At 43.0% G+C, this 19,679-nt stretch overlaps 1 protein-coding gene across 6 annotated transcripts in view; it reads right to left on the bottom strand.

Moving 5' to 3' along the window:
* TECTB (tectorin beta) overlaps positions 1 to 19,399 on the bottom strand; it is a 41,241-nt gene extending 21,842 nt beyond the window's left edge. For 2 of the 6 annotated variants that reach the window (XM_039481773.1, XM_039481775.1), the window contains exons 1-2: positions 19,200 to 19,399; positions 5,667 to 5,733 (exon numbers count right to left, since the gene is read on the bottom strand). In XM_039481773.1, the coding sequence (XP_039337707.1) occupies positions 5,667 to 5,733; positions 19,200 to 19,219 (87 nt within the window). In that variant the 5' untranslated portion in view covers positions 19,220 to 19,399. Of the gene's footprint in view, positions 1 to 5,666; positions 5,734 to 14,388; positions 14,470 to 19,199 lie in introns of those variants that run through there. The other 4 variants (XM_039481774.1, XM_039481778.1, XM_039481777.1 and 1 more) reach the window with 4 other exon arrangements.
* Positions 19,400 to 19,679: the final 280 nt, after the last annotated feature.

Genomic DNA, 19,679 nt, shown 5'->3' with positions numbered 1-19,679 from the left:
TCTACTAACTTGTCACATTGGGTAGTGATTTCATTTCATTAAACTATAAGGTTTCAATGTAAGTTTGCCATTAATTTTTTTTTAAAGGCACATTTAGGGCCAGATCCTCAGATTCCAGGGAAGCTACCGTTGATTTACACCAGAGAAGGAGCTGGCTTTTAATATTTTGTTTTATGCGCTTTACTGCCGTCTCACTGTTCTCCAGCTCTTTTGCTGCAGAGCATGAAGTTGGGGAATGCAGCCTCATTCTCTTCTGAAACATAATGAACAGAGATGGGCTAAGACAGCAGCTACTGATTTCCCTCTGAAAGGCTTGATGGATTGTCTCATACGATCACATGGCGCATTAGAGGCATAACAGCGCTGTTGCCATATCTGCGGCAACATTCCAGTGCTACTGGGACACTGTCCAGAAAAAGAACATTACTGGAGCAATAGCTGTGGTGCCAGTGCTGGCTGCCAACCTGAAAAAATCAGTTAAAGTAATGAACGACACAAATGACCCATTCTCCCTCCTTCCTCCCCGTCCACTAAAAATTCTTCTACACTGCAAAAAGATCAAGACCTGTGGTAGCGATAACAGAAACTAAAAGGCTTACATAGTGGTGTGCATGGAAGTGCTGTTACCTAGTGCCCCATTACTTAAAATGCCTGCATGCCAAATCCACCATTCTAATACAGAGACTGGGTACACAATAAAAACTCAGAGTGGCTCAGAGACAGGCATATGGGGAATTTTCAGTCTAGTGAAAGAGGATGCTTCTTAAAGTGACCGCATCCTTGACTAGTCGTGGAGGATAGAAACACTAGACAGACACATTTTCCACTGAACACACTCCCCATAGTTTGTCTCTTATTTGATGGCCTAAATTAGCACTATGAGAGTCATCGGGCCGGGGGGAGGGGAGTGCAAAAGCATCCAATCTACAGTTCTTTCCTGTTTACACCAATGGAAAAATCGAATGTACCAACCAGAGTGACTTTGTAGTTGATGCTGCTTAGTTCTTTTGGAAAGGTGCTTAAATACAGAGGTTGGCCTTACTGTAGAGTCTGATCATTCCAGCTGACTTAAAACATGGCATTTGATTTGATATAAGGCTGAAGACAAGGAACATTCAGAGCTTCAGGTCTTCAAAAAAAGAAACCAGCGTATGCTTAGCTATTTCAGAAACGTGTTTTACACGTGCAAAAAAAGTATCGATCCAAAAACGGGACTACTGATTGTGAGTGCCTAACCTGAGATGTGTGAAAAGGAACCTGACTTTCAGAGTGCAGATTCTCGGCACTGACTGAAATTCAAGCCCCTTTTTAATGTCACAAGTTGGTCACCCCAAAAATGGAACTGGTCAAAATATCTATTCTCTCTCAAAGGTCTTGGCCTATATTCTTAACTCTATAGTGTCTGGAGAGTCAGGTTTTCCAAACAGGCAGGGCTTCGGGCCAAAACCACCAGTACTCACATGGAACTTAAGCTCCCAGCCCTTTCACAGGGCGTGGGCTAATGCATGTGAACATACACCTTCCAGCAGGTCTAAACAAGAACTCTTTCACATATTCCCAGTTTATGAGCTGAATTTATTTTTGAGAGCTGAGCTGCTGAAGACAACATCCCAGTTCATTATGCAATCTGTGCATTATCCTAATCCACCAAAATCCCCATGCTATAGAATAAGAAATAGAAAAGGAGGGAGTTACTCTAGCCGCTGATGATGTGAAAGGCGGGCAAGGCACAGATATGTCTGCTCTGATTCAGGCTTCCAGAAAACCCCATGAGGGAACAGAGGGAGGAACATTCTGGGAAGGAATATAGCTGGGCTTGGTCTGTGCTTCTGGGGATGTACACCAGGACTTGGTGGAGAATTATGCTCTCTCTTCTGAAGACTTTGTTCTCCTAGCAGGTATAATTTAGGCAGGCAGCTGTCAGCAGGACTATTGCTGGTGGGAATATGGACACACAACAGCGCTGCTTTGATCTGAGTGCACAGGGAGAGAAAACGACAGTGCACCTTGTTGCATTGGACACTGTAACAGGGTAGCCTGAGCCATTAAGGCCCAGAGGCCTTGGGGCCACTCAGCTCTATTCAATTAGACCTGCTGGCTACGCCTGGACAGGGTTGGACTTCAGAGGAAGGAAGCCCAGTAGGGGGGAGCTGGCTGGAGAGGAGCGCAGGAGACTCTGGGGAACCAGAGGGTAGTACAAGGCAGACAGAGGCCTGTAGAAGATTCCAGGCAGGAAGGCTGAGGAGTGGCCGTTCAGGAAAGCACAGGGGGCAACCCAAAGGAGCCCAGGCAGGACTGAGGGGAGAGGTGAAAGGAGCCTGGGAAGGGTGAAAGCTGAGCCCCGAGGACAGAAAAGGGAAGGTGGGGCTAGGCCCAGTTGGAGAGTGGGATGAAGACTTTGCACTGGGTTTGGTTTGGACTTGGACACCCTGGAATGGGTGGTCTTTTGTTAGCAGCTTGGCAGGAAGGCCAAGTCACGTCTATGGCAGCAAGTTGCCACTAAAACAAGAATAGGCTGAAGACTAACTAAAGGGAAACTGAGGCAGAGATGCTGGCCGGCCACCCCTCCTGCAAGGGGGCCATTCTGGAGACAGCCACCTTCCCCACTCCCATATGTTATCCAGTGGTGGCTAGCCTCCGATCTTGGATATGGTGATATAGACCCGGACCTGGTGACTTGAGTGGGAGCTATGCCTATTTAGCATCTCTGACAGCCAGGGCACATGTATTTCAGTGCCTCTGTCTAGATTTAGATGCTGAACTTTTGCCACCCAAGTATGAAAAAGTCACCTTTGAGCTTTCTGTGCATCAGGTTGACCCACTGGTATGATGCTGTGGGTCTAGCCATGTACACCTGTGTGTGTGTGTGGACTGCAAGCCTGAGGGCCCTGGAGGAGAGTCTTAGAAGTGGGTTCATATTGCTGATACTTAGCTCTGAATTTGTTTGAATGTTTTATTGGTGTGTGTGTGATTAGCTATGTAAACTATGTAAGCTGGGAGCTCCCTCTTTCAAAGTAGCGTGTGTGTGGGGGGGCACTTGGTCTGGGCCCTCACAGGACCCTCTGACCAGTGTGTGCTGCTGTTTGAGGACTTGGATTGGTCACTGGGTGCTGAAGGAGACTCTCACAAAATGATCTGAATTCCAAGATTAAACAAAGTTGTTCCTTCACTAATTGGGCCTTGCTGCTGAAGTGGTAACTCAAGGCCTAATCCAGTTAATGTGCAATGCTCTGAGATGATTCAGTGAAAGTCTCTACTAGCCAGTGTTGCAAACTCTCACCAATTTATTGTGAGTTTTGCAAAATGTGATGTTTTTCCTTATAGCCCGTAGGCCTCGGCATCCTGTAACTACAACAGAATCTCAGCTTTTATTTTTGTTTTTAAAAAGTAAGTTTCTAGCCCTTGCGCCTGAAAACAGGAAACCTAAAGGTTCAAAAGCTGGAAGGCAAATAAACAGGACTCCAAATGCATTCTTTTAAAAAATCTCATGATTTTTAAGCCACTCATAAGTTAGGCTCCAAAAATCATGATTTTTTGAAAGTTTGGGTTTGCCCATGCTGTGCTACAGAAGTGTAAAGTCTCCCTATTACATTCAGACCTTAGTCTGTTCTCTCTAATACCTCCAGTTAAAATCCAGTTACTCACTGTTATCAAACAATCTTCCATCAGTATCTATAGTGCTGTCCTCTCAAATCACCGCCCGTATAAAATGTAAACGCGAACCTTTGCACTTTTATCAATAGCCATTGCTGATTAGAATCAGTGTTCTTGTTTTCCAAGCCACATAATCCCACTAGTTCATTCTAGGACCTACTTTTCTTAATACACTGTAACCATTAGCCTTCTGTCGGCCTAATTTTTAAATGTTTGTGATTTCCAGCAAGTTGATAACATCCCAAATGGAGACAGTCTCTTATTGTCGAGGGCCTGATAAATGGATTATGAAGAGTTATTAAGTGGCTTTTGAGTGCTGGTGCTCTCTCTTTTAGATCCTGCATCATACTTTACGGTGGTCATTAGAAATATAAATAGCTTTTGCTTTGCATGTATGCTGTATTCCTTCCTTCTCCTTTAGTCTGTATGGTCTTGTGGGCAGGGACCATCTTTCTCCAGTCTATGTTTGTACAACACCAATGCAAACAAGAAATGGCTTTGCATGAAGCTGTACGAGATCACGTGGGGACTGATCCAATGGTCAATGAATTCTTATTGACTTCAGCTGGCACTGGATTGGGCCCTAAACTTGCAATAAATAATTCAGGCTCTGTTTTGTTGTGCAAGGCCTGTGCATTTTAAGTGTGAGGATACAAATGTAATTGGTTTTGAAAAAAGTCCAAAATGATTGGCTATGAAAGGTAAACAATGTGAATTTGAGGCTTATGCAGTCCGATTAGTGAAGTGAGCTAAAGGGTAAAATCCCGTGTTTGCTTATAGATTGGACCAGGGTTTCTGACAGCTATTTCAACAAGGCCACTCGCAGACATAAAAGACCTAATTCCCTCCGCCTCGTGGTTCTGCCATTCATGCCAGGCCCAACACCCCTTCATCTCAAAGTCTCACTCCCCTACATCTGTGAATTTTCCCACACCAACACCCTTCAGTTGCTTTCTACCCCTCCTTCCCACCCCTCCCCACATCCCTCTTCAGGGACCCTTCTCACAAGAGTCTGCTCGCGCAGGAGGTAGAGGGGTTATTGCAGCTAGGTGCGGTGGAGGTCGTTCCTCCAGAGTACAGGAACAAGGGGTTCAATTCCTGTTTCTTTTTAATCCCAAAGGCCAAGGGCGGTCTGCGACCTGCAAGATTTGAACCACTTCCCAGTGAAACTGAAGTTCCTCATGGTCTCCCTGGCCTCTATCATCCCCTCCCTGGATCTGGGAGACTGGTACGCCGCCCTTAATCTGAAGGATGCATGCTTTCACATCACCATCTTTGAGGGATGCAGACGCTTCCTCCGGTTTAAGGTAGGTCCCAACCACTATCAGTTCGCAGTCCTCCCATTTGGCCTAGCGACAGCATCACGGGTATTTACTGGAGTAGGGGATATGCTGTAGGACGGGAGAGATTAATTGGGAGAAGTTCTGAAACATGCAACAGAGATTCTGGGCTGCAGCCCAGCCCATAGGTCATCCTTGGGGAGCCCCCAGGTCAGCCCAAAATTGGGGTGGTGCCAGGATAGTTTATAGCCACCTTTGCCCCTCCCTCATCTCAGCTGCAATTGGCGCTGTTCCTCCTGCGAGACCAGCACAGGACGTCTCCGACATGGGTAACCAGGTTATATTAAAAAAAGAAAAAAGAAAATGTGTATGTATTATATTTGAATGTAAGCATTTACTCTCTTTTTGCTTTGTTTCACAGTGGCAGAGATGTAACTGCAGAGAGTATGTGATCTGGCATTTTAATGGCAGAAAGAATGTAATTTTAATCCAAGAGAGCAAGGGAACATTGTGGTCATCTAAGTGGGTTTTTTCTCCAATTATGGCACATCAAAGCCATTTCTTATCGCTCCCTGCCTCAAGGAGATAATGTTTTACCTTCTCTGACATTTATCAAAGTTCTCTTCTCCCATTAAATTCCTAAGTGGTACAGAATCTGATTCATTTCCAAGGGATACATGGAGTTTAAGGATTGTAACAAAGAGTACATAACGCCACAGATCAGATTCTAACCTCAATTATGTTGTTGTAGATCCAGAGTAATTCCACTGCAGTCAGTTTAGAATCTGGACCCAGGTATCTGAAATAATTAACACGGGAACATATAATTCAATGCAGCTGGTAGCACTGTGAAAACTAATAGCTAAAGGGAAAGCTAGACAGGTATCTTCGTATTGAGTCACCAGTGAAGATTTGAACAATGTAGGAACATTATAAAGTTTAACTGAATCTGAAATGCTTGTAGTGATGGATTTGAGCACTTGGTCAATTCAGGGGATTAGTCGTTCCTATTTTTGCCCCCAGGGTTCCTGTTAAAATCTGCCCCGGAGCGAACTTTAGAAATGTTTCGTTATTAGAGTTAATTGGACTCTGCGCTTGAGCTACTGCAATCTATGACTAAACCATCTCAGTTTCTTAAGGAGTCCATGGTCCCCTCTATTGCCTGGTATGAAGTTGTGCAGACTGCAGAAGATATGGAGACAAGTGGTGGTGACATGCAAAACACCCCTTTCTCTCCCCCACCCACCTTTCCCCCCGTGCCTGTGTCTATGCCAGCAAACTTCATAGTCGTAACTCACAGCTCATGCAGCTGCATTAGTGGTGGTAACAGCCAAAGCTGTATTGTAGGCAGAGCCCAGACTTTGATAGTGAAAAAGCATGAGCCCTGCTGGCACTACAGCTTCTGACGTGTTTGCTGCCCATGTCTAAGTCTGCCAGGCTACTGTAGACAAGACCCCTAGGGCTGAACTCTGCTTGGCTTGGGAATCAGGGGAGAAGTAAGGGGAAGAGCTACTCCTTATGGAGTCAATGCCTCTACAAGGAGCCGCATATTAACTTCTGAAGATCCGGATGTGGCTCCGGAGCCACAGTTTGGCCACGCCTGCTCTAAATTTTTTCAGTTAAAAAAAAAAAAAGAAAAAGAAAAGGAGTAAAGAAGACCTTTTTCTGCATTCCTTACTGCTAGGATAATAGCCCCCCGTTCAGGGGCATGGCTCTCCCTGCTCCAAGAGGTGCCTCTCCCGCAAGGAGTCGATTCCCATAATGCCAGATACTCTCACCATGTCTGGTGCCTGGGAGAGCCTCACAGAAGTGCTTCACCTGCCACTGCTAAAACAGCAGTCTGCAGGAACTGGGAGCTGAAGTCAAAACTCCTCCTCAAAAAATATTTTGGGATGGAAAAATAATTTCCTGCCTTAACACTTGCAGCTTAATATTTCAGCTTCGGAGGGAAAAGTGAGATTTCCCAATACTACAGTTTCTGAGACCCTTGCTATGCAGAACACTTTCCCAGCAAACACTCCATTCCAACTGAGTTGTATGGAGGAGAAACCAAGTTTAGTCGGCAGAACAGCTCTTTGTGTGAGCTCGAAAGATAGTCTCTTTCCTCGACAGAAGTTGGTCCAATAAAAGATATTACTTCACCCATCTTGTCTCTCTCCAGCACTGTGGGACCAACAAGTCTACAGCAACACTGCAAACTGCTGATTCCAGATGCTTGCTTTTTAATTTCAGCAGAGAAAAGGAATGGAGTGAGGCAACTATCCAAAGACTGCTCTACTTCTCCTGCCTCTGATTAGTCTCAAGGCCCAAGGGCAAATTGCGTAACAGCTGGTAGAAGGAGCAGGTAGTATGAGTTTTAAATTGTGAGGATGGGGGATTTCTGTGGCTATGAGAGTGGCATATACTTTTGACTATAGTACTACCACTGCATTTTCCACATGATCCTCTGATTGCAGCAGGTGATAGTGCTAGGTGAGTAAAATCCATTCAGTTAAATTTTCAAAAGTAACTAGTGATTTAGGGTGCCCAACTTGAGAAATCAGTAAAGGGGTCTGATTTTCAGAAGTGCTCAGACCCATTAAGTTTGTCTCAGTCTGGGTACCCAAAAAATTGAGGAATCCAAAATCACTAATCAGTTTTGAGAATTTAAGACAGTTTCAACTCTCTAATGGCTCCTACTTGAAGTTGCCTGGAAAAAATAACTGGAGATTTGGGGAACTACAGTGCTTGTGTAACACTGACAGACCTTGGTGGGTGGGATTGAACCTGGGATCTGGAGCTAAATGGCTATTAGCTAAGGCTGTAGAGCAGACTCATTAATCTTGCTCTCTAAGTGGTCTCGGTGCCACTTGATGAGACAGAACTCCACACCCAGGAGGTGTGTGGGTTACATACCTGCCCTATGCATGGGTGGCATATGTGTGCATTTGGTGCAAGGAGCTCCTGGCCCTCAGAGATTGTGTACGGCCTTTGGAGACCAGGGTGTGTGTACAGACTCTCTCTCTCTCTCTCTCTCTGCGCCACTAGATGAGACAGAACGCCACATCTAGGTGGTGTGTGGGTTACACTTGCACCTCAGAGCTAATTATTTTTATTTTGTGTTTTGATGGTTTGAATCTGGAGGTGGACAGATTTTAGCTTTGCATATTATACTATTTTGCATGTATACAGCATGTTTCATCTAAGACTCTCAAAGCACTGTACAAACATGAATTAATTCAGCCTCAAAACACCGACTGTCCTTTAGATAAATATTATGAACCCATTTTGCAGATAGTCTTTTTGTGATTCAGTTTCTTTAAGTGACTTGCCAAAGGTCACAGGAAATCTGTGGTAAAGATGGGAATAGATCTCATGCCCCTAAATGCCTTAGCCACAAAGTGATCCTTCCAGATTATTATTTAGTGTTGCATCATGTTGGTTGGAGCAAACAAACACTGGACCAGATCCCACTTTATTATACATCCCAATAAACTCCAGGCATATAAAAAAAAAGGTGGAGTGGTGGTTTTTTGGAGTAAGCAGATTGACCATGCGGGGAATTGAATGACGCAAGTTCCTGACAGCTCTAGTTATTTAATACTTGAAACCTCTCATGCCCTCTCTCTCCATTCCCCCTGCTCCTGCCAAATGTTCTCTTATCAGTACTACACATTCCTCCTCTCTCATCTCCCTTCAAATCCATCCACATGCTGCCACTAAATCAACTTCTTGCCCGTGCTGAATATACTACCCCACCGCCTTGAATACCTGACCTGGATTTCAGGCATCAAGATTCTCATCCTCACCATTTCAGGATGGAAACCAATTTTAAAATATCTGAATTGAAAGAAGGCATTTTTTCATGGAATTCTCCAGGGAAAAAAATGTTTTCTTGGCCAGTGCTGACAGATAAACTTTCAGTTTCATTAATCCTAAATGTTTCCTTTCAAAAATTCCCTCTTCCATCATCAGCTCAACAGGGAGGGCAGGAGGGTGAGGGACATTGTGTATGTGCGTGGAGGGCAGGACCGGGATGAGCTGGTGTGTGACAGCGGGGGATGGTGGAGGATAGGTGGGAAGGGAGCTCTGGAGAGTGCATGTGCATGGAAATGTAGGGAGCAGTGCGGCAGGATGAGTGTTGACAGAAAGAATTATGGGATTTTTTATGTGGTGAACAGTGTTTGACCATTAATGCAACTGGTTTATAGTATGGGGAAAATATCTGACAATGGATGGAGTTACTAGTGAATATCATTCAGACTGTTCTGCTAGCAAACAGAGTATGCTTTTGGCACATAGGGGAGCCATGCTGATTTACACCAGTTAAGATCTGTCCTACAGTCTTTTTGGGGGCTCTCAGCTACATCTTTTGCTTGATTTCAGTTCTACTTAAATCAGGTTTCAGCAACAACAGGTTTCAGTGCTGAGGGTCAATTCATATCTGAGCCTGCACAGGTGTGCTTCTGGGAAGAGGATTAGGGTAGTTGTGTGTATTTACATGTTACTATGCTATTTTTAGGGACCGGATTCTTTATTTTGTAGTTTGGGGCATCATCTGCATAACAGTCTCCTGCTTCTATTAATGTTCATGCTGAGATTTCTCCTCTAGCTGCTTACAAGATGTCTGCTAAAGTATGGGCAGTCAATTTCACAAAATTACATCCAAATATAAGCCTGATTTCTGCAGCCCTTAGTCCCGTTATGTAGTACCTTACTTCTTGAATTCATTTCAGTGGGACTACTCCATGAATAAGCTACTACTCAGTGTAAGGATGGCAGAATCTGGCCCTCTGCTGGCAGCTTCTGATCAGCTTTTCAAATGGACCATCTAAACTGGTGATTCCTTTTATTTATATTTCCCTGAGCCCAATGACTGCAGTACAGAACACCACAAAGTGTTTGGATGTCACAGGGAGATAATTGTTAAAGGATTTGCTCTCCTATTTTGCAACTAGAATATATTGCTATTGTTTCCAGACATCAACTTGAGACCTTTATTTAACAAGAAATCCTTGAGAAACACTTCTCCTTTTTCATAGTACTCCTCCTCTGTTTCTTTGTACATACTTACCATGTGGGCAGACCCCAGCAGCCTGCATTTTTATCAGTAATCAGATGATTGAATACATCAACCCACTTTTAAGATCCCAACATTGTCACCCCCAGCAAATCCTGTATTGACTTCAGTATTTTGTTACCTAACCTTAAGGTCAATTCATGGTTATGGCTGTCTGGGTCTGAGGCTATATTCACTGCCAACCATTGAGGATAAAATTGACATATCTCATTGTTGATATATGCTGCAATTTAAACCATCAAGGGGGAAAAGAGCTTTTAGTTATGTGTCAAGTATCAGAGGGGTAGCCGTGTTAGTCTGGATCTGTAAAAGCAGCAAAGAATCCGAAGAAGTGGGTATTCACCCACGAAAGCTCATGCTGCAAAACGTCAGTTAGTCTATAAGGTGCCACAGGATTCTTTGCTGCTTTTACAGATCCAGACTAACACGGCTACCCCTCTGATACTTGACACCATGCAAGGCACTGCATTTAGCCATATGGAGTGGAAATCCATCAACCTCATGAAGAAACTTGCACAAATACAGACATGCATCCGAAGAAGTGGGTATTCACCCACGAAAGCTCATGCTGCAAAACGTCAGTTAGTCTATAAGGTGCCACAGGATTCTTCGCTGCTTTTAATTATGTGGCAACTTACTTGTGATTTGTATTCTTTGTGCCCAGGCTGTAACAGCTTACCTATCTGCCAATCTATCAATTTTCAGTAGCACTTGTCTTTGGCTATCAAAACTAAACTGTAGTCATGTGTCTGTTGTTCCTTTTGATGGTTTTAAAAATGTTTATGGCTAAATTCTGCCCTGACTCATACCCTCATTAACTTTAATGGAGATGCATGGTATGAAAATGAAGGCGGGATTTTCTGCTTACTGTTTTAGGGATTGACTTCGTTTCCATTGCAGGTAAAGGGACTTTAGCCATTGACTCCAACGGGAGTAGGATTAAGTCCCTAAGATCCAGTCTTGCAAACACTTATGCAAACACTTAACTTTAAGCATGTGAGCAGCCCCAGGTACAAGTTAAACACACATGTAATGTTTGCAGGACTGGGGCTTTAATCATCTTTTAGTATGAAGTACCCAGTGACACGCTTATAAAGGATAATGTATGTGAGTTGATGATTTTGTTGTTGTGGTATTTTTAAAAATGTGGTTTTGGAAAAAAAAATCCAGGCTAACTATATAATTATCATCCAACCTTCCTGTAGTGTCAGTGCCTGGTTTCACTGTATAGCCATGGTAGTATCAGGTGTATAGCTATTATTTTCAGTAATTATAGTTATAAAGGTATTGGAGTAATAGTATTATTTATGTCCAGAGATGTAATACTTTGATATGCAAATGTGCAATGAAAATATCTCACTTGATTTCAGCTGGGGAAAGGAATGATCACAATCAAACAAAAAGTGGATTGTATTAGCTGCCCCATGTATGAATATGCATGCACAGCTGTGTAGGTGATGGAATCCAAATCCACCTCTTTGAAAAGATCACTTTCTTTTGATAGATTGAATGATATATTTTTGAGAGAAATGGAAGAAAATGCTGGAAATAAAGAACAATTTACAAAGGAAGATATTTAAATTAACATGTAATTGCACAAGTAGGACTATAGATTCCAGACACCAATTCTTCCCCTCTTTCTTTATTTTGCTTTTCTTTTCTCTCCGGTCTTCTTAGTTGGAATGAATTTCTTATATTTATGTATAAATGAAGATTGCAAGGAGTTCCTTTGATTTGTAGGAAATTTTTCCAGTGTGTTTTTGCTGCTGCTTCTTGTCATTGTGTGTGTGTGTGTGTGTGTGTGTGTGTGTGTGTGTGTGTGTGTGTGTGTGTGTGTGTGGAGGGGGGTGGAATGTGTGTATGCATTATATGTACATATGTTGAATTTTTCAGTAAGCAATTAGCCCAATTTCATGCTCATTCAAATCTCTAGCTGAAATTAATGAAAGTTTTAGATGCACAAGATAAGCAAGATTGGACTTAATATTACATTAGAAGTGTTGTTAGTATTTTAATCACAAAGATGCTGATGGTTCTGTTGTTTGGAAGGCTTGAAATTAATGATGGTTGAAACTGGATAAAGATTTGGAACTTGATTCAGAAAATCACTCAAGAACTTTATCTGCCAAGATTCATTCCTTCGGTAACCCATTGATGTTGAAGATATATTAGGAATTAATTAGCCCCAGATGGTTAGCTGAACTATCTGAACTTCTTGGATCTACAGAAATGGGCTAGAAATCTTCTGAAAACAAGCTTTCTTGTGAGATTTTTCTGGTTCTTCCTGCTTCTGGTCTTGGCCAGAAATTCCACAAGACAAGCCCTTCTTGCAGCGTTTCAGCTGGAACCATAGGGGCACAATCATGTTACAGTGATTAGTGTGTGTGAGGGCGGGGGGGGGGGGGGGGTAAGGGGAAAAAAAAGGAGTTAAACTTTAAAAAACAACAACCTTTGTTTAATCTCAAAGCCAAGTTTAATTCAGATTTGGTTTGAGTTGCCGGCTGAGGTTTTTAAGATGTTTCCTGTTTAATTCTTATCTGACATATTATTTATTTCTATTGCGTGCAAAAAACCCAGCTTTCATACAAGTTTAAAATTGAGAAATCAAGCAGTCCAAAGGCAGGCAATGTAGAATTAGGGAACCAAATTCTGCTTGTGTAAATCTGGATTGCAGCAGTGAAATTCAGAGCAGAATTTGGCACAAGGTATCTAGGCTAAATTGATTAGTGATGCAAATCATTGAGTGTGAGTTAGAAAAAGAGACCTCTGTGTCAAAGTAGTTCAAGATGTGCCAATTTGAAATGCGAGCAGAAGGATTCTATGTCCTATAGTCACTCAGCAGGGTTGGTAAAGAAGGGGTGAAGGGTGTGGCTGGAAAAGGCAGGGTGGTCAATCCAGGAGCTTGTTAAGGGGCAAGATTTGCTAAAGCAATCTAGTGGTGGCATAAACAGTCACTACGTGACTAATGGGGAGTGCAAAATAAAGCCGCCTCAGCTCCCTGCTTTAAGCTACACTCCCACCATGAGGGGCATCCTTATCAGAGCTGGGCAAAAATGTTCTAGAAGAAAAGCTTTGTTTTCAATGTTGCAACATTTTTCAGAATCCAGAAGGAATTTTTTCAAAATTGAGATTAGTCTCACGTTAATAAGTCTCAAGTTACACAAGTCACACACTGGTTTCCTGTTTGGCAGAGCCTAACCTATGTGATGATGAGAGGCAGCACAAGCACTTCTGACTAATTTTCTCTGTTTTGGGAGTTTTTGCCCTTTATTTTGCTATGCAGAGCTTCTAAGACCATCAGGTGCTGGCTGCATCTAATGTCACCACTTTGCTAGTCTTGTATGACAGAAAGCTTTCTGTCATCTTCCTGACTTGCCGCCAAGGGAAACCTTATCTCTGAGATAGTTGATATAGTTCTTTGCATGGAGTTTTCTCTGTTTTCGAAAAATAGTGAAAGGAGAAGGATATTAAAGGGTACACATGAATAGGAAAAAAGAAATAACATGGGAGGCCCAGTTGACTGCTGGCAAACATCAGTGGAGTTGTTTCATTTGAAAGAGTGGTAAAATTTGACCCAGAGAACAAATATTTAGGTATGTGGGCCCTCATTCAAAGTCTTGTATGTGTGCATGTGCAAACTAGAATAAACGTGTGCGTGTAGTTTGTATTTGGATATGAGAACATCTCTTATTTGAGCTTCTAATTATAGAGAGGTGAATCAACATTGCAATGTTAGGGAGGGTGTATTTATGCAGGAATTCTATCTCTGGGGAGGGTCTAATCATGTTGCACTGCTACAGAGTTGCACAGTGGAATTTAATACTGTGACCCAAGAACGCCGTAATGCCAACTGGCAAGGACATTATGGGATTGTCCTGATTCTGGGTCATCAAATAATGTATAGTGAGGTCTTAAATGAAAGCTGGGGTCATGCTGGTCATTAATATCATTGTGAAATGTATGTGCCAATATTATGTAAGGAGTTATGTGTATATACACTGAAAATACGTGCTTAGAGTCTGTATCAAGTGTGACAAAGCTCTGTCCTTGTCTCCATTGGCCCTGCGTTTCCTGACGGATTTTGCTAGCCTCAGAGGCTCACTGTGACCCTCCTCTTAACCCTTCTCTCTCTAGAGACAAGGGTCACAGTCTATGGAGCCATTTTCATCATAAGCCAGCAAGGGAGGAGAGGAGAAGCAACCCTCCCTCGCATAGTCTCTGTGATTAATCAGGGGGCAAAGGGGTGGGGAGCCCAGGCCAACCCTCTACTCCAGGCTCCAGCCCAGGGACTCTAAGAGTATCAGCTTTGGTAGCTGACCTTTTAGGAACAGGACACGTACAATTCCTTGGGCTACTTCCCCACAGCAGCCCCCACTTCCTCAAATTCACCCTTACCTCAGGGACTCCTTCCTCATACCTGGTATGGTGTGTACAGCTCAGTCTCTCCAACAGCGCAACTTCTCACTGCTCCTGACATGCACACCCACCTAACTAACTGGGAGGCTTTTTAACTAGTTTCAGCCAGCCCCTGATTGGCTTCAGGTGTCCCAATCAACCTAGCAATCTCCACTGCCTTCTGGAAAGATCTTAATTGGCCCCAGGTGTCTTAACTGAGCTGGAGCAGCTGCCATTTACTTATCCTGGTACCAGAGATTTGTTTAACCTGGGGCTAATATATCTGTCTCCCGTTACTTTTCGATAGCCATCTGGCCTTGCCCCATCACACAAGGTATGACTCACCAGCAGAGGTGAAAAAAGAGGTTTTCTGTCAGACAAGATGTTTATTCACCTCTCTGACTATCTAGATGTAAATTAAGCACTATAAGCTAACACAAAGAGTGCCCATGTACATATGAAGTCAGCGAAGAGATGTGAAACCGATGGGGAAGCAGTACATAGAAAAAACCATGAGCAGGTGGTTACCTGTATCTGAGTGCAGACAATTAACTTTGGGGGTGTATGTGGGAGAAAAAGATGACACCCTCTCATTACACACCTAGGAAGTAAACAGCCAATGCGTTTACAGTATTGAAACAGGATCTCAGCCAAGCTTGGGTGCAAATGCTGCAGAGGACTTCGAGTGAGATGAACTTCTTTAGACAGGTGGCTAACCTGAGAGTTAAGTTTAGTCTCTAGAAAGCGCATGATGGTTGTTTTATGTGTAACCATTTGTTTTCCATATCCTTACTCACTATCTCCTGGATCTCTAGCCTTTGATAATAAACTTATTCTTGGTTTCACTATAAATATAGTTGTGCTGTTGCTAAGCAAAATGCTGGTCCTGAACTGAATCTTACAAGCTGGTGTATATACTGTTCCTTTGAGAACAGCAGACCTAGTAGTTCTGTGAGTAGTCCATGTCGGGGCTGGATACCGCAGGGAAAGGGACTCGGGGATTGGGGTGCACCTATTGTTAACCTGCAAAGCAAAGTAAGCCCATTGCCCAGAAGGGGGTGCTTGAGTAGCTAACCAGGCTAGGGGTGTTAAAGAGCTGACACCCAGCTAAGTAAACAAATCTCCCTCACAGTGAAGGCAGGGAGTAATAAGATGACTCACAGTCCTGGGTTCCCCGAGAACCATTACATATACATCACCGTAGGCCCCCATCAGAGACTACGCACCTCAAAAATTAATAGACTTTTAATACTGTGCAAGCTATAAATGAAATAATTAATTGGTTATAATCCCCCCTCCTCTTTTTTTTCTTCCTGTTTACAAACTTACCCAATGACGTGTCCTCATTAGGAGGTACCAGTGCCCTTGTTTCAAGTTTGAAGCGTAAGTCATTTCTATGAAACTTGTTCTATAACCACTTATAAAAGTAACAGTGTAATTAAAATACTGTTACAGGCAATTCAAAAACAAACAAAATATGACCGGTAAAGCCTCCATTTGATCCACACCATTTAGCTGGGTATCATTTCAGAGTTTTACACAGCTGCACAATGCATCTACCGACAAGTGTGTAGTCTCAGGTTTAGCCACACTGATTCCCTTCTCTGAGTATTCTGCGTACCAACTCGTCTGCTCTGTAGAATTCGGTAGGGGGGAAGCAGGGAGGCCTTTCACTCTTTGCTGAAATAGGCTTCTTGCCTAGACCCCTTCTTGCCTAGACCCCTAGTAGCATTGCTCCATAGTTCCATTGCTTCGGAGCCATGCTGCCATTGTTGGGTTCCCGCAACAGCTGCTTAGTAATGCTAAATTGCATTAACTCTTTTCAGGATGAGAACATAGCGGGTCTGCTGGGCAATGGGTTACAGGGTAGAAAGTCATCCTGCTCCTGGAGCCTCTCATTCCTTCCAAAACCTCATTCCTTCCAAGAGTGATCAGGAATCTTGATGTCAGTGTTTCTTGAACATTCTGTTTCCAGTAATTATTGCAGATTATCACCCTTGGTTGCATTATATTTGATTACAACATTGAAAACTGGATAGAACAGGACATCTTGAGATCTGTTCTTACACATCCCAACACCCACTGTGGATTATGCATTGCATTTCTAAGCTCAGGCTGTGTGATATTATGACATGATTCCATCATGTGCAGCAATTTCATCTTGATAATCCCAACAGGATTTCGTGGTTGGAGGTATCTGTGCTTTTACATTAGTTTCATCTTGAGCTAGTCTTTCAAGCTCTTGTAAGGTTAAGTCATTCTGTGTTTCTCAGTTGAGCTTGGGCCAATGTTGTTTTGGGAATGGGGTAATCTTTGCATTGTATATACATCTATCACAGGATGACTAACTCCTTTAAGAAGAAGTTGGACTGATTACATGCTGTCCAATTGAGACTTAAAGGGAGGCACTTGAGCCTTATGAAAGAGGGAATATGGCAGAAAGGTGCAGACACCGAGAAAGATCCCTGCAGGCTTCAAAAAGTTGCTACCTGTGGACTTCTCTCTCAGCTCAGCGAGGTAAGGGAAGAGATTTGGGTGTGAAAGAGAGAGGGCTGAAGAAGGCTGAGGGCCAGGAAGAACAGACTCCAGGGAAGTAGGAAAAACTTCCTGAGGGTGGCCTGCCAAGGCAGAGAAGAGCTGCAGAGAGCAGACTTGAGATGGGAGAAGAGAGTACTGGGACTGAGCTTTGTTTTGTGTTTTATGCCAATAAACTAGACTCTGGGAGAAACAAGAGGGGCATTATTGGACAAAAATAAAGCCTGTGTGGAGTTTATTAAAGGAGCACAAAGAAGGGAACTGAAGCAGGGTGCTATAAAGCAACACTAAGGCAGAAGGGGGCGCTGTAGGCCAGGTGTGCCAACTGACAGCACCCTCCTGTTCTGCAGCATCTCACATTCACTATTTATAGGCATCTTTGAAAGCATCCCTGCCATAATAAACTTCTTTCCAGGCCTGTATATTGTTTTTAACAAGTGCTTTTGCAATGTCAGTGTTATCTTATGAAAGTTACCCAGTGATTTGCACAAAGGTTTCTATTAATGTAGCTTCCAAAGTTTTATGATCTCTGCTTCTACTGTTTTCTGCCCATAAAATCATTTATGAAACCATTTGCAATCAGATCCCATTACTATATTTTCTTTATCCTTCTTCTGCTGTGATTAAGTCAACGAAGTAGAAGCTTATGCCACCATCAGATCATTTTGCAGAAGAGCAGCCAGCAACTCATGTGATCTTGCATCAGCTGAGATCTTAGTCTCTTTGTTAATTTAAAAATATGTCAGTAAAGGTGGTTCTGTGACAAAACTTTTTTAATTCTCCAAGACTTTTCTTTTCCCCCTTACCTGTGCACAGTGGGACTGGAATATCTTCAAGTAGCCTTCTAGGACAGGGAGCGTAGGGTAATGGATAATAACATGGGCCTGGGAGTAATGAGATTCAGGTTTTATTCCTAGCTGTGCTGATCACCAGCTGCGCACAGGAAAGTCACATCAGCATTCTGATCCTCAGTTTTCCTTCTCACCCTCTGTCTGTCTTGCCTGTTTAGATTGGGAGCTCTTTACTAAGTATTTGTGCAGCTCCTAGCACTACGAGACTTGAGCTCAGTCGAGTCCTTTAGGCATTACTGTAATAAAACAATAAATAATACTCTAAATGGTGCACTTGGGATAAATTAGGAATGAATTTGCTGAGATGCTTTAGTAAAGCTTCCTTATTTCAGGGCATTTCCATTTATACATTTGCTTATGAGCTTGTTTTGTTTTTGTTTCTTGGTGTGTTCACTTGAACTCTGTTATCAATGAGGACAGGTCTACGCTACGGGGTTAAGTCAACCTAAGTTACACAACTCCAGCTACGTTATTCACTAGCTGGAATCGACGTAGCTTAGGTCGACTTATTGTGGTGGCTACACTGCGCTGGGTCAATGGGAGAAACTCTGCGGTCAACTTAGCTTATGCTTCTCATTCTGATGGAGTGCTGGAATTGACGGGAGAGCAATCTGCGGTCGATTTAGCGGGTCTTCACTAGACCCGCTAAACCAACCCCCGGTGGATCAATTGCTGCAATGTCAATCCACAGTAAGCGTAGACATACTCTAAGTGTGTCCCCACATAACTAATTTCATTCAGGTCGATCTGGTCTTTTGATTCCATTCATTGTCAGGTCCTTTCGTTTGATGTCACAGAACACAACACAACTCCTACTTGTATTGTTGATCATTTTCATCACAAATCAGCAGATCATCTATAATTATATCCACCCCAGCCAGGTCTCCGAAGATCCAGGATTTGATGCTTAGGTCCACCTCAAGTGCTGAGGCCATCCTGAAAGGAAGAGACTTAAGTATCTATTGACAAAAAGGGGAGTTAGTGTAGGGTGAAAACCTGGCCTAGTTGAAGTCAGTGGGAGTTTTGCCACCGACTTCAATAAAGCCAGGATTTCCCCTGTAGAGCGTTGCACTCTCTCTATTGAGTCAGAGCTGTCACAAGCCTTGGCTTGAATCCAGAGGTGCAAATACTTTGGTATCTTGAGGTTTAGACATGACCTCCTCAGCTGTTATCATGGGGTAGTGCAAATATTTGAGGACTTCATTCAAATCTCCTGGCTCTGTACAAACCCTTAACTCATTTGCTTTTATTATGGTAGCTATGGTAGCTATTCCATGATGATACCTGAATTCACACAATAATATCCAATTTACCAGTCAGCTCAGTTCAGCTTTTACTTGATCTCTCAGTACTTGTCGGACTATCTCTGTTACATATGAGGCATGTTGGAATATGCTGTGATATAGTGTAAAGATTTTAACTAACCTTGTTTTGGAGCCAGGCATCCATCTCAGTCTCACGTTATTTAAAACCTTTTATGGAACTCCACACTATGGAATTCCACAGGCATATTTCTAACACCGCTTCCTAACTCATAGGTCATTATGAATTCATAGTTCATCATAAGTCCTAAATTTGTTGAATGGTACAGAATTACCATCGTGTCTGTGCCCATAGCCTGGAATCCAGGCAGTTATCTATTGCTCTACTAGTTCTCCTTGAAAATCCATTAACTTTTTCCTCTCCCACTGCACCAGCCAGTAACTGTCCCAAATAACAAGCACCTCCCAGTGATAATATTGTAACAGAGTAAAAATTATAAAACAAGGGAAAACACAATTATGCTTAGATGAGTACTACAGAGAGCATTGTTAGGGCTCATTTGTTGTTTCATTTTCTGCTTTCTCAGTGTGCCCTGGTTGTATGTCCTATAAAGTGTGTCGTATAGCAAGATACTTTCCCCCT

Source organism: Mauremys reevesii, linkage group 7 (assembly GCF_016161935.1).
Source record: "Mauremys reevesii isolate NIE-2019 linkage group 7, ASM1616193v1, whole genome shotgun sequence".
NCBI classification, from domain to species: Eukaryota; Metazoa; Chordata; order Testudines; family Geoemydidae; genus Mauremys; species Mauremys reevesii.
The sequence above is the reverse complement of the archived record's forward strand: the minus strand, read 5'-3'. Positions and strand labels throughout refer to the sequence as shown.